Source organism: Sorghum bicolor, chromosome 9 (assembly GCF_000003195.3).
Source record: "Sorghum bicolor cultivar BTx623 chromosome 9, Sorghum_bicolor_NCBIv3, whole genome shotgun sequence".
In the NCBI taxonomy this organism is placed as follows: domain Eukaryota; kingdom Viridiplantae; phylum Streptophyta; class Magnoliopsida; order Poales; family Poaceae; genus Sorghum; species Sorghum bicolor.
Window position 1 is genome coordinate 15,419,545 of NC_012878.2, and position 23,394 is coordinate 15,442,938.

At 48.9% G+C, this 23,394-nt stretch overlaps 2 protein-coding genes across 5 annotated transcripts; both read left to right on the forward strand.

Annotated features, from left to right (window-relative positions):
- Window positions 313-20,374, forward strand: LOC8058298 (protein kish). 4 transcript variants are annotated; one of them, XR_002447555.1, is made up of 4 exons: window positions 317-647; window positions 2,706-2,740; window positions 4,042-4,222; window positions 20,006-20,374. XR_002447555.1 is itself a non-coding variant. In XM_021447510.1 (3 exons), the coding sequence occupies exons 1-3, from the start codon at window positions 538-540 to the stop codon at window positions 19,364-19,366; spliced, it is 177 nt and encodes a 58-aa protein (XP_021303185.1). In that variant the 5' UTR covers window positions 313-537; the 3' UTR covers window positions 19,367-19,795. The 4 variants fall into 4 exon arrangements, 3 of the variants coding, with proteins under 3 accessions (XP_021303185.1, XP_021303184.1, XP_002439503.1); XM_021447510.1 differs by lacking the exons at window positions 4,042-4,222; window positions 20,006-20,374 and adding an exon at window positions 19,335-19,795 and having other exon boundaries at window positions 313-647; XM_021447509.1 differs by lacking the exon at window positions 20,006-20,374 and having other exon boundaries at window positions 4,042-5,224.
- Window positions 6,764-14,054, forward strand: LOC110430230. The gene is made up of 2 exons (XM_021447508.1): window positions 6,764-10,269; window positions 10,359-14,054. Exon 1 carries the CDS (start codon window positions 7,551-7,553, stop codon window positions 8,493-8,495), a length of 945 nt encoding a protein of 314 aa, XP_021303183.1. The 5' UTR covers window positions 6,764-7,550; the 3' UTR covers window positions 8,496-10,269; window positions 10,359-14,054.

A 23,394-nucleotide genomic window follows, 5' to 3' on the forward strand; every position in this document is an offset into this window, starting at 1 on the left:
TCTTTGGATTTTATTACTATAAAAATCTAAGAACAACCGCAATAAACTATATATTCTTTCTAGTATAGCTATTATCTATTCCATATTTCCTCGCTAGTTAAAGATAAACAACAAGGTTAACTCTCCAGAGCGTACAAGATATAAACAAACTTTTAGAGAATAAAAATAATTTTTATTGGCACTGCAAATATTAATTGGAGATTAATCTTCAGAGAATACATTTTAGAAAAACCCGTTCCATCCCTCCATACCGTGGGTCCGTGGCCGAGGCCCAGCTCACATCACAACCGCCACAGCACAGCCTAAAAGGCCACAGCACGTCAGCACCACTTGTTTCAGACTTGCAGCAGGAACAGCCGAAACAGCAGTTGACGCCGTTCCAGCCACATCCGTCCCGACCTCTGCGTCCCCTGGTAGCAGGACCCCAGCAACACGGAAGGAGGGAGGTGAGCACCATGGTAAGATCTATCCCGACCCTCTGCGCCCCTTGACACGGATCTACCGCAACCCAACTCGCTTTCCCGTATCTGATTTTGCATGTCGGCGCTGTTCAACTTCAACACCTTCCTGACCGTGGTGTTGCTGGTGATCTGCACCTGCACCTATATCAAGATGCAGTTCCCGGCCATCCTCAACGACCGCACAGGGTAATTTTCTTTCTTCTGTTGCTAGCCTACTAAGTCACAGAGAATTTGGGGATTCCATATTGTGCTCTCTGTTATGCCCAATTGTAGAATTTTTTTCTTTGGATATCGCAGCAAATAATCGAAAATCAAAATCAGTGTGAAGGATATAGCCATCTGGTTGCTATGAATTGTGTTTAACGGCGTCAGACGCCATCCATGAGCTGACTCAGAGATAGTTTTTTTAATAGTATGATTTAGAGATAGTTAAGGGGGTTTAACAGGCGTGCTATAGCATTTTTGTTTTATTTGACAATTAGTGTCCAATTATCGACTAATTAGGCTCAAAAGATCCATCTCACAAATTATCCTCTAGCTGTTGTTTTAGTTTTGCAAATAATATATATTTATTACTTCATGCATGTGTCTAAACATTCGATGTGATGGGTGATAAAAAAAATCAAGCCTAACCAAACAGGGTCCAAAACCTCTAATAAGATAAACCTTGCCGGGAGAGAAAGTAAAGCTAGATTGTTTTGAGCAAGATTGATACCGGCAAGGTATTGAGGTTTGAGGTTCATAGTACTCCTTAGTTATTTGGCTAGCACAGGATCTAAAGCTGTTCTACTATTTTGCTCTACCTTTGGTGAGTCAAATGAATTTAGGCCCCGTTTGGATCCTTGGAATTGAATTCATTTTAATAATCGTAATTAGAGACATACTCCATCCGTCCCAAAATAAGTGTCGTTTGCGCTTCACGAGAAATAACTTTTACTAAATATATAGGAAAATATTAATATTTATAATACATAATTAGTGTCATTGGAAAGATCTTTAAGTCTAATTTTTTAACAAATTTATTTAGAGACACAAATATTCTACATATTTTCTACAAACCGAGTCAAACTTGTGGCACAAAAACCTAAAACGACACACTTTTTGGGACGGAGGGAGTATTAATTAAGCTAATATGGTTGTATATGGATTAAATTTGTATATTATTGTTGGCTGTATGAGAGAGATACTTATGTGTTGCATTTCTACCATAGGGGAGTGAGTTGAAGAGCTTTTTATAAATTGCAATGTAGAAACATAGAATGGTGATCTATAGAATCAATTTCCATCTCCCATCCTATGAATTTGAAATAGGCTTATATGTGAACTTTGGAAAATGGTGGAATGTCAAATTCCAAGTCAAATAGCCTAGTTTATTAAGTAGATTTCAATTCCTTCAAATGAGAGGATGCACTGCCCCTTAGTGTATTAGATCTGGGCAAGTATTTCATTTGTCTTATTTCCTGTTTTTTCGTGAAACCAATTTCTGCACAACGATTGAGTGGGCAACATCAGGTTATTTGCACTTGTGAGTAAGGGCAGCCGCAGTTTTGATTGGTGGCAGCAAGCTAGAAACACTTTCAGCAAGGTTGTTGGGCGAGGCTTTAATTCGCTGGTCATGCTAGAGGCTTGGATTCTTTGGAAGGAAAGGAACGACATAGTGTTTAATGGTGTCCCGCCCAGGTTGGATCGTGTTCTTCTCCGTGCACAGGAGGAGGCTGATCACTGGATGTTGGCAGGCGCCAAGAGTCTTAGAGGTCTGGTTGCTGCTAGCCGTAGTGGAGAGCAGCAGCTCCTGTAGACATGATTTTGGTCGTCTTTTTCGGTTGTGAACAGACGCGTCCTGAAAATGTAAAAACCTGAGGGGTGTGTGTGTGGTGTGGTGTGGTTGTATGTGTTGGCTTTCTGAGCTTGCTTTTTTCTATCTTAATGCAATGATACGCAGTCCTCCTGCGTATTCCAGAAAAGGTTTTGACAAAGTTTATAGCTTGAGCTTCATAGTTTTTAGCCATAATAACTTTATAAGGAACAAAACATTGCGTGTTATTTCATGTTTCTTTGAAACCATTAATGCCCACTGTACTCTTAAACTATTAGTTTAAATTTTTTCTTAGATTCTGAATGGCATGGATCCCACCAAATTTAGAGCCAACATAGGACCGTGAAGGGACCAACATCTGCACATGGTTAATTGTAGTTATCTGATTTTCTTATATTCTCACTTATCCCCATAATCTCTAACGACAGATTCCGTGGTTTCTTTTGGAAAGCTGCCAGGATAGGTATGCATCTTTTCCTGCTTCCGACTCATGTAAACTTAAAAAAAAGGTGCTTTTCATTTTCCTGATGACCATTGCTTGCCATATGTACTGCTGTACATTCATCCATACATCACATGTACTTTGGAAGTTGGACTGAGGTTCAAGGTTCTAATAGCGCTAGCACATATCCAGTGCTTTGCTGCTAGATTTAGTAGCTAGCACCAGTTCATATTTTTGAGGAATCTCCATTATGTATTGAAGAAATGTTCTTCGATTCCTTGCATTTAATTTATCTTGATAGTTCTTTCATGGGACAAATGTATGGCTGTCCCTACTTTGAATTCTAACTTCTTATTTGCCTTCCTTTTCCCATCTTTGCATGTTTGCTCCTGTTTTGACATGCTATGAGTTGGGGGTGGGTTTAGTGATTTACCAATGGAAAAAAAGGAAGAAACCAGTTAAAAATGGACCCAGAGGGTTAAGGACAGCCTTGCCATTGCCATTGCCTTGACCTGACTCTCTCCGAGTGTTATCAAGTAGTTAGGCTTATCGGTCCTCTGCCCTTGATTAGGCACTACAACTCGACCAGACTGACCTGGAATCAAGTCTTACGATTAGTCATGTTTAATCGGGTGACTAGATGTTGGACGGCTGGGCTGAGAATGTGAACTGGACTGTATCTGGTACGACCACTTGGGCTTAGTATTTTCAGCCCTATATCCTCAAGTTTGTTCTCTGCCCATTGGATTCCCTTTGCTAGTGCAGTGTGGGATGGCAGGAGAACCTCTCACCAGTCACCACCGTCTAGGACCTCGCATGGGGAAGCCACCAGCTCCCTTCCCTGCATCTGCCATCCTCTTTTCCCTGTATCTGCTGACGGATTGAGGAGTTGCTGTTCACACCTCACTTCCCTGCATCCACGGGCAGATTGAGGAGCTCCCATCTCGTGCTTCATCCTCCAACAATGTAGATTAGGAGATTATGATGATGAGCTCCTCCATTTTCTTGTTCTGTTCAGTGGTGCTTCATGGTCATCTATTCCAGAAACTATAATGATTAAACTATGTACCTCTCAATTCAGAGGTGCTTCATGGTCATCTATTACAGCAATTCGTCTTGATGCTTGGTTTACAGTGTTTATACTATATATATTCAACATAGTATATATAGTATATTGGCCCTGGTATATACAAGACTACATGGACGACCAGGACTGATTACGGTCGTCGACTAATCTTGACTAGTTGGCTAGCCAGGCCCATGGTGACTAGGTCCGATTAGATGATTTGGAAACACATTGACCTCTCCTCCCTTGTATCCAGGTTTGGCACATTGGCTGCAGGAGAAGAGCGAGGAGCTCGAGGCACAGGTGGAGGAGGAGCAGAGGCAGTAGCACATTGCCTGCAAGAAGGGAAAGGGGGCTTGAGGGATGGCGTGGCGCTCAGGCACATGCACTGTGGGGTCCACGGGTGTGGCTAGGCTTTCAGCAGGCGGAGTGGCAAGGCGAGTGTCATGTTCGGTATTACCACTGTCATCATCGTGCCAGGCTATTTCAACATGCTCAGAGACTTGTGGCTTGCCAGCTTTGCATCTGGGTCTACTGTGCTGTTCATCAGTTCTGTTGTTCTTGCTGGCAAGGCAGGAATCCAATTAATAATGAGTAGCTCGTCAAGATATTTACCACCAAGCTATTTATTATGGTAGGTATTCATCCATTTAATTCCACCCGATGACCCAAGGACCTTCACATCTTCAGTACATTGAATTGAACTATGTCTGCCAATTTCAAAAAAAAAAAAATTCAAAAAAAAGAACTATGTCTGTCACCTTGTGTCAGCTTCATCAGATTGAGAATCAATAGATCATGGGGGTAAGGGATCCAATGTGCTTCTGGGGATTGCCTCATCCTGCTTGTGGAAGAGTGACGTTCCTTGCCTCAGTCGTGTCTTCCTATCACATCTATGGGTGCCACCGGTGCTCATGGCTCTTTTCGTCTTTCTGACGTTCTTGTTGCACCTTCTATGGTCCACAACCTTCTTTCTATTTGTCAATTTACAGCTGACAATTCCTGTTCCATTGAGTTTGACTCTTCTAGTCTTACTGTGAAAGATTTGGCTTCCCAGCGTCCTCTGCTCCGATGTGACAGCACAGAGCCCCTTTACACTCTTTGGTTTCTGGCGTCTTCTTCCTCTTCATCGTCGGCTCTTCTGTCTGCTGTCTTTGCTACGATGCCTTCCTCCACTACTTGGCACCGTCGTCTCGGCCATCCTGGACATGATGCGTTGATGCACCTTAGTCGTAGCTCTGACATTCGTTGTACTCGAGCTCACGATGAGCATTTGTGTCATGCGTGCCAACTAGGCCGCCATGTTCGTCTTCCTTTTCAGTCTTCTTCACATGCGGCTCATGTTTTTGATCTTGTACACTGTGACCTATGGACATCTCCTGTCATGAGTATGTCTGGCTATAAATACTATTTGGTGGTGGTTGGTGTTTTTCTCATTATTCGTGGATTTTTCCCTTGCGTGCAAAGTCTAAGGCATTTCCCACTCTTTGCCACTTTTTCGCCTGGGTGTCGACTCAGTTCGGCCTTCCCATCAAACCCTAAACCCTAAACCCTAAACCCTAAACCCTAAACCCTAAAACCCTTAACCCTAAACCCTAACCCAAGTCTCGGCTTGGTGGTGGAAAGAGCGCGGGTAGCTCCTCTGGAAGAGTGTGACGGTAGTGTATGCGTGCATGTGTTCTGGACCTGTGTCCCTTCCAGTTGTGAACCCTGGCTCCCCTTTTATAGTCTTAAGGGGAAGACAGGTTTTTACAAGAGTAGATTTCTTCTGTTGAATGGTGAAAACACAGTCCCGACCCTGCTGAGGCTGGTCCATCTCGTCCTTGTGGGATGGTTGACGGCATGGCTACTCCTGTAGAGGGTTACCGAACCCTGTAGGGGTCGCGGGGGTCGGATCGCCGGTACTGCTGCATATCCTGTCAACAGTGGGAAATGACCACAAACAGTGGTGCTGATTTACCTCACCCATTCCCTTTCTACTATGCGGTAGTGTGCTACAGTGAACAGGGGTAAGGGTGTATAGTGACAGAGGTAAGGCCACAGTGACTGGGGTGGTTGAAACAGTCATCGCCTTGCCCTGCCGCGTTATGGGGGCCGTCGCGTCCGTCATGTCGGGGGAAGTCTTGTTGCCCAGGTGGAGTGGGGTCCGGCGCCCGAGCCTTGGACGGGATTGGGCGAAACGGAGCTTGCGTCCGAGACCCTGAGAGGTCGGGCGAGTCGGAACTGGCGTCCGAGGCCCTGAGAGGTCGGGCGAGTCGGAACTGGCGTCCGAGGCCCTGAGGGGTCGGGCGAGTCGGAACTTGCGTCCGAGGCCCTGAGGGGTCGGGCGAGTCGGAACTTGCGTCCGAGGCCCTGAGGGGTCGGGCGAGTCGAAACTTGCGTCCGAGGCCCTGAGAGGTCGGGCGAGTCGGAACTTGCGTCCGAGGCCCTGATGATTGTAATTAGTATGTTTCTTCGCGTTTTTTGTTGCTCAGATTTGTATGATACCCAACAGTAGCCCCCGAGCCTCTGAAGGGGTAGGATTACCTCTTTAGAGGTTCCTTCCCCGGGGACTGCTTTGTAGCTGACTAGGAGCCTTTTACTGTTGCCGGGGGGTGCGCGCGAGCGCACCCGCCGGGTGTAGCCCCCAAGCCTTTTGGAGGAATGGTGTTATTCCTTCAAAGGCTTTCACCCGTTGACATCTTTAGTCTGGAGTGTTTTAAGGGATAGGTTGCGCGTTCTTTACACGTAGTGCCTGTTCCCATCGTGCGAGGAAGCCCCCGAGCCCTTTCCCCGCGAGGGTCGATCAGGTTCTTTCTCGTCTTGTAATTACATCCCTCATTCTTCCTTTCGCTCGGAGGAGGGGTGGGTTATGCCATACTACCCTCGATGGGCGAGTGACGACGCTTCCCGGGAGCTACAGGCGGGTAGATCCGAGTGGATGTCCGAGCCCCGTTCGATAGGGGTCGGCTAGTGGCCTTATGGGCACATCTCAAAAAGTACCCGAGGGCAGTCACGGCGGATGTCGGAACCGTTCGTTAGGTTCCGAGGGCTCGATGCCTCCCTCGATGGGATCCCGCTCACGTGACACCCGCATGGGTCTCGGATATGACTTGCAAAGACGCGCCGACTCCCTGTTGGGCTCGGACCTTGGCCTCTATTGTGCTCATCTCCAGTCATCCCTTGCTCGATCGTCCTGAGGCAACTGTTCAAACCTGTGTCGCAGGTCAGTCTCGCAACCTCTGGAACGTAGGTGGCCATGGCCTGGGGATTTTGGGCCTTGAAAGGCTCTCTTCAGACTCGTTCTTTCGCGTCGGGGTCGGGCGAGACGGAATCTGACGCCCGACGGAGACCTCCATGCGACGCTTGGTCAGCGGGGGGTCGGGCGCCACGTCTCTTGGAAGGAACCGCCCTGTCATAACTTTTCAGGGCGCTCCTTTTGAGGCGCGGCGCGTGGGGACTCGAAACGGCTGTGCCGTCTCGCCCCGGTTTGGACGGGACGTTTCGCCTGCGAATTTAATGCGTGCGTGCGGCGGGCGCGGGAATCGGAGGGAGTTGGCGCTTCGAGTTTTTGACCTGAGTGGGTGATGGTTGCTCTCTTTCTCTCTCTCTTGGCCTTCCTCGCAGGGGCGTGGTCGTGGCTCGCCCCCTTCTATAAAAGCGGCCGCTGGGGTTTTGGTTTCTTTCCTCTCGCTCCTGCGCCACAAAACCTTTGCCTCCTGCCCCTTCTTCTGCCGCCGTCTCTTCCACCTCCATCGCGCAGACTTTCCTCTTCCTCCCAGAGCCATGGCCGGCGTCGAGGCGTGGCCGCCTAGCAACGTGACCAAGTCCGCGCTGGAGGCGCGCGTGAGGGCCGGGATTCTTCGTCCTCTCAAGGACGTCGGGTTCCCGGAATGGATCGTTCCCTCAGCGAACGACAGGGAGCCAAACCCGCCGCCGGGCTACGTGGTGTGCTTCCTGTCGTTCCTCGACCGGGGGTTCGGGGTTCCGGTCGGCCGCCTGATCAGGGCCATCCTCCACTACTACGAGGTGGAGTTACACAACCTGAACCCAAACTCGGTGATGCAGGCCGCCGTCTTTACCACGATCTGCGAGGGGTTCCTGGGGGTTCCTGTCAATTGGAACCTCTGGCTTCACCTCTTCAAGGCGGACATGTCGGCCCGCTATGTGGGGAAGGAGAAGATCCCCCTGCGGGCCGGCGGCTGCTCGCTGCAGCTTCGCCAGCAACGGTCCGGACTGTACATCTGGAGCACGATGCCATCGTCAAACCGGGGGTGGAAGAGCGCGTGGTTCTACCTCCGGAATGATGGTGGTCTTCTGCCGAAGTACTCCGGAAAGATGGTGACAGAGGCCCCCCAGAAGTGGGTGTGGGGCGCTCCGGCCGAGGAGCAGAAGAGGCTTGCCCCGCTTCTCGTGGGGCTTCAAAAGTTGAGAGATGCCGAAGTCACTGCGGCCACAGTGGCAATCGCCTTCCACAAGAGGAGTTTGCTTCCACTGGCGCAGCGGCGAGTGCCCATGTTCGAGATGACCCGGGGGGTCCCTTGGGCAGGGACGAGGATGTTGGCCGAACCGATATCGGCCTCGGACATCAGCGCCCGGGTCGAGAAGACGACGCACCCAGAGATGAAGAATTCTCGGGTGGTGCCGATGCGCCCTGAAAAGGGCTACATTTCCTTGGTAAGTATGGAATTTTTGCGCCTTCTTTTCGTTTCCTTCTTGCCTTTTCCTTGACTCCTGATCGTCCGCAGAGGATGGGGGTCGTCAAGGACTCCCTGCCCCCTGTCCCAGAGGAGAAGGAGATCCGGGCCAAGAATCGGGCCCGGAATGAGGAGCAGAAGAAGGTCAAGGAGGACAAGAAGGCCAAGGCAGCGCGGAAAGCGCAGCGGCGGGAGATCTCCGCCAAGAACCATCGCGAAGCCGAGAAGGCGGGGGTCGCCCCGCCTCCGTCTCCCGAGACTTCGGTCTCGGAGATAGAGGGTGGAGGAGACAGCACCGACTGGCTTGACGAGCTTGCGGAGGAGGATGACGTTATCCCTCCAGCCGGCGGGGGGATCGAGGCCCCGGAGGGTTCGCGGGCCCGAGGGGGGTCGGAGGCCCGAGGTGGGTCGGAGGCCCCCCAGGGGGCCCAAGCGCCGGGGGGCGGACAGGCCGCCCCCCACATTATTGTGGATGATGAGGATCGCGCCCCTCGTGAGGGTTCGGCCCCGGTCGGTCCTCAAGAAGGGGAGAGGGCGTCGGAGGTCGGATCCGAGGTGCTACCTCAACCGGTAGTGCCGGAGGCTCCGGCCGAGCCCGCCCCAGCGACCAGGGCGGGAACTGATGCCTCGGCGGAGGCGTCGCAGGCTGAGACCGCCGCGGTATCTCCTGCGCCGTCGGCAGGCGAGGCCGGGGTCGAACCGGCGGCCCCTGGTGCCGCGGGAGGCCCCTTAGGAGCTCCGAGCTCCCAGAAGAAGTCTGCTCCCCGAGCGAGGTATGCATGAGGTTTCTGACTCCTCAGCTGATTTTTTGTTTTTCTCTTTCTTCTAACTTGATGTTGTTCCCCCAGCCGTAAGCAGAAGGCGCCCTCAGTGGCGCTGGCCCCCCTGAAGGCCGTAAAGAGGGGGGCTCAGTCGACTCCCGGGTCGGCTAGGCCCGTGTCTCCGCCGCCTCCAGGCTACGAGGAGGCAGGACGCCACCCGGGGCAAGACACGGGGGCGCCGAAACCCTAGGGACCGGAGGACGCTGACCAAGGAGGCGCGACCCGTCCTGCGTGCGCTGAGGAGGGGCAAGCTATCGTGGTGTCCAGCGCGGCGCCCGAGGCCCCCGCTGTGGGGAGGGAGGAGGAAACCGGATGGGGCAAGAGCCCCGTAATCTGGCCCAACCTCGGCGATGCTGAGGGGGGAGCCAGATTTGTCCTGGACGACCCGTCAGAGAGTTACCTCTGGCAGGGTCTGGATGCGTGTGGTCGCGCCGGTGTCGAGGCCCTCAACCGAGCTACCCAGCTCGTGGGTCGCGACATGTTTAATTTGGCTCAAGTGAGATTTTTCTCCGCGTTATAAAGTAGTTTTGTGCTTACCTTTGCGGTACTAACCCCCTGTGTGACCTCTGATCTTGCAGGCGCTCAAGGCCACCTCCCAGGAGAAATCAGTATTTCTCCATCGGGAGAAGGATGCTTGGGCGTCCTTTGAGAAGGAGAGGGCTGCCAGGGAGGCGGCCGAGGGGGAGCTCGCGAAGGAGTGCGAGATTTCTGCCGATCTTCGGCAGAAGTGCTCAGCACTGGCCACCGAGGCTCGGGAGGCCCGAGACAAGGTCGCCCCCCTGGAGGAGAGGATCGGGGCCCTCACGCAAGAGTCCGAGGCGCAGAAGGCGGCGGCTGAGGGGTACAAGAGTGAGGTCGCTCGGCTTGAAGCTTTGCTCGCCGAAAAAGACATCGCCTTGAACCAAGCTCAGACCGACCTGGCCGGGGCTCTGAGCCAGGTGTCCCGCTGGCATCAGAGCTCGGCCGAGTACGAGAAGCGCGCCAAGGGTAGGACTTGCGCCCTTTTCCTTAGACGCCTTTGTACTTTTGAGTTAGCTTTTCCTGACTTCTCGTTTCTTGTTCTGTTTTTTGATCAGAATTGGAGGTGAAGGTGGTCGAGGCGACCTCTACTGCCGAGGCCCTGGAAAAGTCCCTCGACGCTGAGGCTTCGGACCGCTCGGCTCTTGAAGCCGTGGTCACCTCGGCGTGTGAGGGGCTCGGGGTATCGGTGTCGGGGTCGTCGCTGCGCAGTCGGGTAGAGGCCCTTTACTCCCGGGTTGGGGAGAGGATGAGGGAGGCGCTCCACACCGGGGTGAAAAAGGCCCTGGCGGTGGTGAGCTCTCACTATGCCGGTATTGATTTGCCGGCGGTTTGTGAGGGCTACGTCCTCCCTGACGACGAAACAGAAGCCCAGGAGGAGGTGCAGAGGCTCGATGATGCTGCGGCTGTCCCTGGAGACGCCTTGGCCGCCTTTTTTGACGATGAGGCGGAGCTTCCCCCCCTCGGGGCTCAAGGACCTGAGTAGATAGGGCAATAGGATTCTTTGTTTTTCTTTTCTTTTTGTGGGTGTTGAGGCCGGTGGGCCTTGTAGCATATATATATATAATGTTAATGTTGAATGTAAATATAACTGCTCTTTTTGGGCCATTTCCCTAAGTATCTTATTTCCTTTCTCTTTATACCGATCCGACCTCGGCAGCGCGGGGTCGGGTGAGCTACTTAGAGTTATCGCGCAAGTCGGAGTCCCCAAGCCTAAGTGTTTTTCCTTTTTCCTTAGTAACTCCTGGAAGCCCGAATTTGTTCCCGAATCTAAGGTGAGTTGAGGCGGTCTTTGCTCGTGAGCGCGGATCCTTCCTCGGGCTCATGCCTTAAGATTTAGGGGACGGATTCTCGGTTTCTTGAGTCTTTTTAGGAAGGAGGAGGAAGACCTTGGGTCGGGGTTCTTTTAACTTGTGTGAAAAAAGAAAAAGATTCGGAGTCGACATAAGCGGTTCCCCCCGTGTAGCCCCCGAGGGAGGTTCGGACTCAGCTCGGCAGGTCCGAGGCTCTCTGATAACTTAAACTTTGATTTATTCCTTGGAGGCAATGGATGAACAAAGAAATTTTTACAATGCTCTAAGGGAAAAAGCGACGTAGCTGTTCTATGTTCCATGCGTTTTTGAAGACCTCCCCTGCTTCATTGGCGAGCTTGTAGGTGCCTGGTCGGAGAACTTCGGCGATAACGTAGGGTCCTTCCCAGGGGGGTGTGAACCTGTGACGACCCTTGTTGCTCTGTCTGAGCCTTAGCACCAAGTCGCCGACTTGAAATGCTCGGCCTCGGATCCACCGCGCATGGTATCGGCGGAGGGCCTGCTGGTACTTGGCGGAGTGCAGGAGGGCTACGTCCCTGGCTTCGTCGAGCTGGTCCAGCGCATCTTCTTGGAACGTCTTGCCGCTGTTTTCGTCGTAGGCTTGTACCCTTGGAGACCCGTACTCCAGGTCAGTGGGGAGGATGGCTTCCGACCCATAGACCATGAAGAACGGGGTGAAGCCCGTGGCTCGGCTTCGGGAGGTTCTCAGACTCCAGACAACGGCTGGTAGCTGTTTGAGCCACCTTTTCCCAAACTTGTTCAGGCGGTTGAAGATCCTGGGCTTCAAGCCCTAGAGGATCATGCACCAACTCCTTGCAGGTGGTACCAGAAATGAAGGCTCCGATCACGTCGGAGTCCGTGATGTTGGGGAGCTCGGTGCACTGTTTGGAGAATTGCCTGATGAAGTCCCGGAGGGACTCATCAGGCATCTGCCAGCAACTCCTGAGGTCCTAGGAGTTCTCAGGGCGCACGTATGTGCCCTGGAAGTTCCCAACAAAGATTCTGACCAGGTCAGCCCAGTCATGGATCATGCGCTCAGGGAGGTGCTCAAGCCACGCCCTGGCCGTGTCGGCTAGATGCAATGGGAGGTTGCGGATGATAAGCAGATCGTCATCCGCCCCGCCTAGTTGGCATGCCAGGCGGTAATCCGCCAGCCAGAGCTCCGGGTTAGTTTCTCCTGAGTACTTGGCGAGGTTGGCGGGCTGTCGGAATCGCGCCGGGAACTTGGCCCTGCGTATGGCCTCGCTGAAGACGCGGGGACCCGGGGGCTTTGGTGAAGTGCTTCGGTCGTGATCGGGGTCGTACCTCCCGCCTCGGCGCGGTCGGTAACGTCGGGACTCGGCCTCGTCCCTGTCACGTCGCCTGGCCTCAAGGGTGGCCCGTACGTCCGCGTTGGCTCCGACGCGCTCGTGAACTGATGGGGCCCTGTTGCCCCCTTGCGGGTTAGGGGGTGGTAGACCCTGTACTGTTGGTGCCTTGTTAGGAGGGGGGCGTTCCCCATGATGTCTTGTGCTGTGGGATTGTGAAGCAGAACTTTCCGCGTTCTGCACCACAGCCTGCTCCAGGAGACCACGTAGCCCCTGGCGCACTCTCCTTCCCTCAGGAGTCGAAGGCTCGGGCATCGCCCTGAGGAGGAGCGCGGCGGCCATCACATTCTGGCTGGCCGTGCTGAAGACTGGGGCGTCTTCCCCTTGGTCCGCAACAATGCGACGGTTGACGTCTCGGGCGCGACGTCTGGCTTCACCCCCGTCTCCGCGGGCGGACGGCTCCCGGACCAGGGCCTCGCGGAGTTGGCGGAGGCGTGTGCGCTCTTCTTCGAGCCTGGCCTCTAGCTCATCGAGCTGTGCGAGGTCAGGATGGTGTCCCCGAGCGGGGGCAGATGCTACCCCACGGGCTCCGGGATTGGTTCCGGGAGTTGGATTGGGAGGTGGAGTTGCGTCCTCTTGCCTAGAGGGCCCTGCGTCCCCCTGGGCGCTATGCGGCGTGCCTCCGACTTCTAAGTTGAAGCACTCTCGTGACGGGTCTATGCTTTCGTCGTCGGAGTCGGAGTAGCCGAGATAATAGTTGCTGGCCTCCAAGAAACGCATGAAGGTCTCCGGGTCGCCACACCCGGAGAAATCAGCGCCAGCCCACTCGTCGTTGCCCAAGGTGAGGTCCTCTGGGTACGATGAGACGGGCGGTGTGGAGACGAGGTCCAGTGTAGACCTCAAGTGGTGCCCGGGAAGTTCCGCATACGCACTTAACGAAGTGCTTACGGAAGAGGCGTAGGTAGCGGCGGCATTTCTGAGCCCAAAAGGTAACTCGGGAGGTGCCGCTGCTGTTACTTCATCCGCAGGTGGAGGAGGACGGGACGTTGAGGCCCCTTTGTCCCCCTTGCGGGGGACGGGCGCGGGCCGTGCCTTCCCCTTCGAACGGGGTGGGACGGGTGGCCGCGATGACCCTCTGTTGGTCCTGGGTGCGGAGCTTGATGTCCCGCGAGCCCTTCCTCTGGCGCCTGTCGGGCCGGAGGAGCGGGCGACCTGATGAGGAATATGCGGGGGGAGGACCGGACGGACCCTGGCCTCAGTGGTGGGGTCGGAGATCCTAGATCTCTGACGCCCCCTCCGTGAGCCCCCCGCATGGTGTCCCGACCGTCTCCCACGTACTGACTGTGGCGGGATCGGCTCGGGGCTAAGTTCGACGTCGTCACGTGGCGGGAGGAGGATCATGTCGTAGCCGGAACCGAGGGACATGAACTCCAAACTCCCAAATATCATGATGGTGCCGCGGCGGAGCGGGCGAAAACCGTCTGCCATCCAAATCTTCCCAGTAGGGACTGGCAAACGTCACGCAGAAGGCCCCTACCTGGCGCGCCAACTGTCGGCGTCTAGACTCGCGATCTAGGCACTGACGAGTATAAGTCTGCGTGACTACCCAAATTCGGATGGTGATGCAAGTGGGACACAGAGAGTTTATACTGGTTCGGGCCAAGAATGCCCTACGTCCAGTGTGGCTGTAGATTCTGTATAACCTTGCACCCAAAGGCGCTTGTAGTAGGGGGTACAAGCTGGTTGCGAGAGAGGGCTAAGTCCCAGGTCTCGGCTTGGTGGTGGAAAGAGCGCGGGTAGCTGCTCTGGAAGAGTGTGACGGTAGTGTATGCGTGCGTGTGTTCTGGACCTGTGTTCCTTCCAGTTGTGAACCCTGGCTCCCCTTTTATAGTCTTAAGGGGAAGACAGGTTTTTACAAGAGTAGATTTCTTCTGTTGAATGGTGAAAACACAGTCCCGACCCTGCTGAGGCTGGTCCATCTCGTCCTTGTGGGATGGTTGACGGCATGGCTACTCCTGTAGAGGGTTACCGAACCCTGTAGGGGTCGCGGGGGTCGGATCGCCGGTACTGCTGCATATCCTGTCAACAGTGGGAAATGACCACAAACAGTGGTGCTGATTTACCTCACCCATTCCCTTTCTACTATGCGGTAGTGTGCTACAGTGAACAGGGGTAAGGGTGTATAGTGACAGAGGTAAGGCCACAGTGACTGGGGTGGTTGAAACAGTCATCGCCTTGCCCTGCCGCGTTATGGGAGCCGTCGCGTCCGTCATGTCGGGGGAAGTCTTGTTGCCCAGGTGGAGTGGGGTCCGGCGCCCGAGCCTTGGACGGGATTGGGCGAAACGGAGCTTGCGTCCGAGACCCTGAGAGGTCGGGCGAGTCGGAACTGGCGTCCGAGGCCCTGAGGGGTCGGGCGAGTCGGAACTTGCGTCCGAGGCCCTGAGGGGTCGGGCGAGTCGAAACTTGCGTCCGAGGCCCTGAGAGGTCGGGCGAGTCGGAACTTGCGTCCGAGGCCCTGATGATTGTAATTAGTATGTTTCTTCGCGTTTTTTGTTGCTCAGATTTGGGTACCCCTTATTATGATACCCAACACAGTGGTAATTATTATGCTAACTTAAGTTGACCTTTCCAAGTCAAATGATAGAATAGCAATTTCGAAAATTAAGGGGAAAACATATCTAATACATGGAACTGGACAACTAGTAACATATTATAGAATAGCTTGCTAGAAATCCCATATCCACTTGTGGGGGTCGGCATTGGCATTTTTGTCCTCTTGAGAGTGCAAGTTAACTATGTATTATTTCACTAACAGGAGTAAAAACACAAAATTTATCCTCATTGACACAAATTCAGATGCATAATGAGTCAAAACATAAACAATCAACAAACACCTTGGCTGGAACCTGACTACCCGGAGCATTACAGTGCTTCCAAATCATTTATTTATTGTTTGTGAACACTTTGAGGGCACAATATCATCACTTTGAGAGATGATAATGTGTGCTGGATGGTTTCTGTCACACCCAAATTTCAAGGACAAAATAGGATGTATAGAAGACTCATGTGCACCCTAGAAACAGTCGCACATATAAGTTGACAAATCTCAAATAACATCATCACAATGTTTATTACATAACAACACATAGATTTAAAAATAATAGGAGTACTAATAAATAATCTCTCAATGGAAGCACCACACACGGACAAATGTCGACTAGTTGACTCCAAGCCTAGTACTCATTACGATAGTCCTCATTCGGTGTTGTAAAATAGCAAGAGTGAGCACATATCGTACTCAACAAGTATAACCAGGGGTTCATGACGCTCAAATAGCTGACGTTGGCTTAACTACATTTAGCTTTTATGTATGTATCATATTTAGCAATTAATTAACATTCAAGGAAGTGTCTCTTTCCAACCACATGATCAATGTATACAAGAATAAAGAATAATACATAAACAACATATTTAATCATCATTCATCATCATTAACTTCATTAAACAGTAATAATGTATTCCATCAGTTTCTCGGGTCACCCGTAACCGTTGGCACGGCTAGTATACAAGATTACTAAACTCTGCGCAGAGGTGTATACTTTCATTGTGAGTCATGATTTTCAAATGCATGGGTTTGCAAGGTGTATAACACCAGAAACCATATAGAGCCACTCAAAGGTTCGTCTAAAAAGTTAGGGTCGGTAGGTTTCCAATCGGCGAGCAGATGTAGAGCCCCCCTTCTGAATAGCCTAGTGACGCACAACCTATACACATAGGAATAGAGGCCGCACTATACTCGAGTCGCAGGCCCCTTTTGTGCCCTTTCGAGTAACCTCTAACAATCTAGAAAAGGTCCTTTGAGCAACTAAAGCCAGAGCCTTGTAGCTCTCACAGTTGTACGAATTATCACAGCTTTTGCCAAGGGATAAGTCCTTGTGGAGGGTCAAGATAGGAACAGAGGCCGCACTATACCCGAGTCGGTAGGCCCCTTTTGCGCCCTTTCAGGTAACCTCTAACAAGCTAGAAAAGGTCCTTTGAGCAACAAGAGCCAGACCCATGTAGCCCTCATAGTTATACAAATTACCAAAATTATCCCAGCTTTTGCTAAGGGATAAGTGCTTATGGAGGGTCAAGATCATCCAGCAAAAACCAGAGCTCTTCTCACCCTTGTACTTTATATTGCTAAAAAGCATATTTTACTAAGGTTGTCAAGGTGGATACATACATATGATATATGTATAATTAAGAGTGTATAGGTAACAAGGATAGTCCCAAGTTATACTTGTCTTGATCAAAGTTTTCCTGCTGCTCCTGTTGGTCATCAAATTATTGATCTTGCTCACCAATGTACCGCTCACTGTCTATACTTGATCATCAATCAGTAACACACAATAAATCGGACCCAATCATACACAAAGCAAACAAAGCTATAATTAGAATAGTACATCAATAGTAGCAAAACACAATCAAAAGTTTATGAAAACATTCTACGCATCACTACGATCACACAGACGTAAAGATCATGAAAATTGGAGCTAAAATGGAGAAGTTATGAATTTTCTAAGATTTCCTATAGGAAATAAATTAATTAAATAGGACCATGAAATTAAAACATTGCAAACTGGTGAAACAGTGGTTATAACATGTAGTTCACGTGAATACGAACCTAACGCAATTTGAGTGGATCAAATTAGAGTTAAAATGAGCATTTTATGAGCAAAACAATTTCAGTGGCAATTCTGTAAATATTGGAAAGCGTATTTTGAATTAAACCGATGTGAAATACGTTCTCGAAAGGAGAAAGCGCAATATGGAAATGCGCTAAGGATTGTGTGTTCAATATATGAAAAGTACGGGGACTCTTAAGCAAAAGTGCAAATGAAAAAGCTATCTTCAATTCCTGGCCGTCGATCTCACATCGGACGGTCGAGACAGTTCGCGGAGGATTCCGGCCGCTGGAATAGGAGCTCTGGCACGGTGGCGCCATTGCCGGCGTCAAGAAGCTCGCCGGAGCTCTCAGATTGAGAGCTACGGTCCACCGTTTACCAAACCAAAAGCACAGGGTGATAAAGGGGCTCTGCACGAACTCACCCAAGGCAAAAACAAGGGCCAAGAGGAAGTAGGGGTCGCGTGCAGTGGCGGCGGCTCGAACTTGAACTCGGCGAGTGGACTGCGAGGCAAGGACGGCTTCCCGTGATGCGTAGATGGAAAAGGAGGGGGCAAGGGAGGTTCACGAGACTTTATAGGGGGTTTGGTTGATCTTCACACGGAGAAAATCCCGGTGAAATAGGGACTTACCGCTGCCCGAGCTGGAGTCCAGCTCGGACCTGACGCGAGGAAGGAGGAGGTGCTGACACACGGGGCCCAGGTGTCAGTGAGAGGAAAGGAGAGGGAGGGCACGCGCGAGCGATCCTGGGCTGGGAGCTGGGCCGTTGCGCGCACAGGGCCGAGGGAGGTAGCAAGCCGGCTGCTAGGCCGCTCCTGCGTGCTTGGGCCAAAATCTGAGAGGGTGAGAGATGTGAAAAGAATTTCCTTTTTCTTTTATTTTCGTGCTTTTTCCAAAGTCATTTCAAAATAGAATTTAAATCCATTTGAATTGAGTCAAAACCACACAGCTCAAAAAAATTAAATATGCTCCAGCATGTATGCACAACATGTTCCTAACCTTGTGTTGAATTTTAATTTCAATAAAAAATATTAATATGCTAAATTAAATGCCCACAAAATACATGAATGAATTCAATTTAAACCTACTTAAGGAATAACAAATTTTGGGTGTTACAGTTTCCTTGTCCTGTCACATAGCTGACAGCAAGCTGGGTGAGGAAGGCACTGTTGGCTAACCTGTCTGCTGTATCGAACCACACAAATTCTGCACCATTAGTGTGCCCCAGATTTCCACACTTGCATTCACCGCACAAATGTGATTTATTCAATCAAGGGACTGTAGGTTTACTTGCTAGAGTAAACTCCTGAACTTGAATGTTCCAAACATGCTGATTAACCTTGCTGTATGTGGAGATATTCTACCAAGTCTGTCAACCAAAGTGCCAATCTATTGAACCAAAGTGTCAACTGATGAACCACTATTGAAGCCCGTGCACTTGTGATGGAGACAGAGACATGGCCTGATCTTTTGATAGGTAGGGTAAATTTGATTGGTGGAGAACTCGCGTTCATGATCCATGCTACACCACTGCTCTGTTGGCCTAGAAGGCCTTTCGAATCGAGAACACAAGAAAGAATGTAAAAGACAATCTGATATTGCAAATGGAGATGAAGTTTATCAAACTAATAGGTTCAAGTCTTGAATTGAAAGGACTAATCCACGCAGTTTAATAGGTAGTTGAACTCAGCGTTACAAGTGCTATGAAGAATGTTTGTTTCATGAGGACAACTGGAACTCAAGAAAACCCAAACCCTAACGAAGTGGCAGCCACAGATTAATAGGTCTTAGGGCGCACATAACCATGAACGCCCCAATGGGCTCCGACATAATAGATGGGCCTACGGACCAAAATATGGTGACATAGCACCCTAACACCCACTTGTTTCAACGATTCCCGTTTACTTAGGAAGAGTTTTAGACATGAGATCGGTGGCATTGAAAAGGTTATTTCCTTAGCTTTTTGTGCATACGTAGAATGTCAAAAACAGAGTCTGTCCTGGGCGACGTTTTAACCGGGACTGCTCTTGGAATCCGAGGACTAGGCCTCCACCATAACTTCCTCCTGAGTCCTGACTTTTGATGGGAGTCACTGAGCATCTAATAATCTCTTGAGCCTAGCATTACCAATGAAAAGGGTCTGCATCATTGCCATTTAGTTTAGGTGTGACAGTGGCATGATTTATGTACTGGCATGTGATTCTTGTTGCCTATTTTGACAAACACTGCTGACATGTTCTCATATCACAGGTTCGTTGGTGAATCTTGTGCTCATTATTTGATTATTTTCCTGTAGATCCAAATTTAGAATGCTAGTATGAGGTTACTGGCAAATTGATGGTGTGGCTGAGCAATTTGTGATTGTTTTGGATTAAACACATTACACATGGTTGAACCATTTTGTTCTACAAACTCCAAATCCTGCATTGGATCCTCAAGCTGAAGCTGGTCCGTAGTACAAGGGGGTGAATATCTGTTTAATGGAGCTGGAAATATAGAATTAGACTTGTTGGCCAAGAAGATGAATTCATTTAGAAATTTGAGAAACTGGGCAAATACTAGATTTATCTTACCTTCAATTTAGAATATCTAATGCTCTGTAATGCTGTTTAATGCTAAATTAGGTACATGTAAAAATATTTGGATTTATTTTGCTGAGAAGTATTTCTTAAAGTTTGTAACCATGGTTTTATTAGTGAACTTATCTCATTCCAATTTGTTTACTTGAATATAAAAACTAATGAGCAAAGGTATGTATTTATGACTTTCCACACGAAAACAGCAAATAAAGGACAGTAGGTAGTACTTTTATATAGCACAAAATGTTTGTTTATGGTTGCACCATAACATATAGTTGGTTGTTAATTAATCCATTTTTTGTTAAGAATGTAGAATTGACATTTCGCATGTCTTTCTTGCAGGTGAACGATTGAGCCCTTGGGTATCAGTAGGGTGCTTGGCTAGGGGAATATCCACTATTTTCTTCTAAGGCTGAAGTGTCGCCACAATTTTTAGTCTAGGATGCATAACCTTGTTTCACTTGTAGGGGGGAAAATTGTTGTATTCAGTTTATCCCATGTCTTTAGTCAAACATTTTGCTTCTGTTTTTACTGGGATGCAGGCAAGCACTGGTCTTTGTGTGATCTGTCTACGCTGTCCATGCCGAATGAGAGAACGAAGATGAATTATGGTGTACCATCTACCATTTGATTTGTTTTTGAAGAAACTGGAGGGGTTTGCACCCCTACAGAATTACCATTTGATTTGTTATTGTGATATAAACTTTTTCATCAGTTAGGGTTTCATATACTATACCAAACATAATACTCCCCACTGCCCCCCCTCCCTGCCCCCTGGAAACCCCCCAAAATCAATCGTTGATTCTCATACATGGTGTAGATTGTAGAGCTGGGCGTGAACCCTCCAGATGCAAACAATTGTTTTTGAGTTTCTTCGTGTGGAAAGGAGGACACTAGTACACAGAGGTACTACAAGCGGTTCGTCACCCCTTTCCACAGGTGGATTAGCGAACCATTTTTCCACAGGCGGGTAATCTGGAACAGCCTGTAGAAACGGTTCAGTTATGCCACCCGCCTCTGTTTATACGAAATACAAGTCACACATTTTTTCGCATAAAATCACGCGCCCTGCGGCCGGTGAAATTTGAACCTGAGACCTTGCCCTCGAGTATAGCCTCCTCTACCACTCCACCTATCACTTAGTTGTATCTATATTAGAGTTTAGTTCCCCACATATTATTTTAAATTGAGCATATATTGATTATTTTAGGCCCTAAATGGATTTCAATGGAAAAGTTATCAACTACAAAGTTTCACAACTTTTCAAGATCTACGACTTTTGTATTGATAGTTTCTCCATCTGAGGTCATTTATAAAATTTGAATTTTCAATTTGAGAAATTCAAACGTAGTTTTCGACGACAAGAAGATTTCAAATGAAAAACTTACGAACTACAAAGTTTCGTAACCTTTTAAGATCTACAACTTTCATTTTGACGGTTTTTTCAAATGAGGTCATTTTAAAAGCTCAAAAAATTCAATTTCAAATTATTTCTTCAGGCGATTTTATTAAGAAACCGCATGTAGAAATATGATTTTCACTGGCAGTTCCTTAGAAGAACCGCCTGTAGAAATACATGATTTCTACAAGCGATTTTCCTAGAAAACCGCCTGTGAAAATTGATTTTCATAGGCGTTTTTTTAGTCGGGCAAGCCGATTTATTTCTACAGGCATTGTTTAATTGAAACCGCTTGTAAAAATTATATTCCACCGCCAGCGTAGTGCTTCTTTGTACTAGTGGGATAGAGATACACCTACATTAATTGGGCCTCTAAAACTAAGAACTACATCCTTTAGACTGTCTTCAACAATCTTATCTAAAATACAAGGTCCATTTAAAGTTTAGATAGCGCTACAGGCCAACAACCCTTACTCAAAATACAAGACCCATTCAAAGTTTGAGTAGCGTTGCAGGCAAAATGTACTTACCCATTTTAGTCCTCTCCAACAATAACATCCAAAAGAGAATTCTTTCTACAAATGGGTCTTGAGGAGAAAGGATACTCATATTTAGGTTATGTCTCTCCTGGTATCTAAAATAGGTTTGGAGACTATAAATATTGTGTTGGACATCCATTTTAGGTTTGGATCTCCTTATGGGTTTCCTGTTGGAGATAACCTTGTGAGACAAGGGAGTCTTGTGCCACCTAACATGCAGCATTGCAGAAGCTATATAGTGCTTGCTGTGGCTGCAGCATTGCAGAAGCAGCTATAGGAGCTGCACGCACCAGCAGCAAGCAGCCATTGTGTACTAGCTGTTTTAAGCTGCAAAATAATATACTTTTAGGGTTGGTACAACATGTCCCTGCTCTGTACCTGGTGGATGTTTTTGCAAAATATACATGCCGGGACACAGAGACACCACCAATACACCGAATTCTCCCGTGCGAGTGAAGTAGAGTGTGTTTAATCAACCCTGATAGTAGGTGGGTCACATGCTTGTATTGGTAGACCTAGAAGAAGCATGGGGTGAATGTGCACGCGTCCCAACAATGACATCAGCTCCCACCAAAGTCAAATTAATTAAAGGAAGCCATCCCTTGGGTTCGGCAGCTAACTAGCTAGATGCTCGAGCTCCATTTGGATCGAAATGAGTACTAGTATTTGCTCTGTCCCAAAAAAATATATAATCTTACAGTTCAAATATTATCTTGAAATGAATGTAATCGTAGGTTTGAGATCAGCTTTTTTAGTCACTAGTACACAGAAGCACTATACAGGCGGTTCCCAACCCCTTTTCACAGGCGGTTTGGAGAACCGCCTGCGCTGGGTGCCTGTGGAAATCAAGAGTTTCCACAGGCGGGTAACTTAGAACCGTCTGTAGAAATAGATTTCTACAGGCGGTTCAGCTATGCAACCCGCCTGTAGAAATGAACTTTCTACATGCGGTTCTCATTATATAACCGCCTATGTTAATAATTTTAAATCTCCCGCCCAATTCTAAATTTTCCCACCAGACTCTTTTTTTATTTTATATTTTAATATGTACATACAACATATATATATATATACACGTAATATTCAAACTAGTGAAGCCTAGAGATCATGTAAACCATTGCAACATGCAATTCATTTATATATATACTGTTACTTTATACATAAGGTTACATTAATTACAAACATGATCACACATCAAGTTTTTTCTTTTACATGCATTAGAGGTTTCACCTCTGAAACCTCTGCTCTAATAACCAGATCGAGTTAGCTATAGCCTACTAATCTCCCTTAGCGCTCCGTATTCAGGCTTTGCTAGGGCGCTGGTCCGATCGTGATATTTCCCTTCGCTGGGAATGACTTCTCGCAACATGAATTTGCAGAGGTCCTCAACTATGTTGTATAAAGTGGCTTCACTCATTCTCTTCGCCTTTTCAAAGTCTTTTTGCTGCACAGAAAGTTAGAAAACATCATATATTTATTAATGTTCATAATACATAATTAACAACCTTAATTACTTAGAGCATTAATCATGGTAGAACATAATTAACAACCTTAAGTACCATGTCGAAGCGTGAATTGAGTCCTTCCTTTGTCTTCGTCTTGATATCTAGCAATGTGCCAATTAGGCTTTCAAACACGTTCTTCTGGACGTGCATACCATCGATCGCGTGTCGTATGTCCAATTCTTTCCAGTATGGCAAATACTCGAAGAAAATGGACTTCTTCTTGAATGTTGCCCCTAGAGTTGGTTTGACATCCTTTCTTGGTTTTCCATCCTTTGTCTTCTTTCCGAA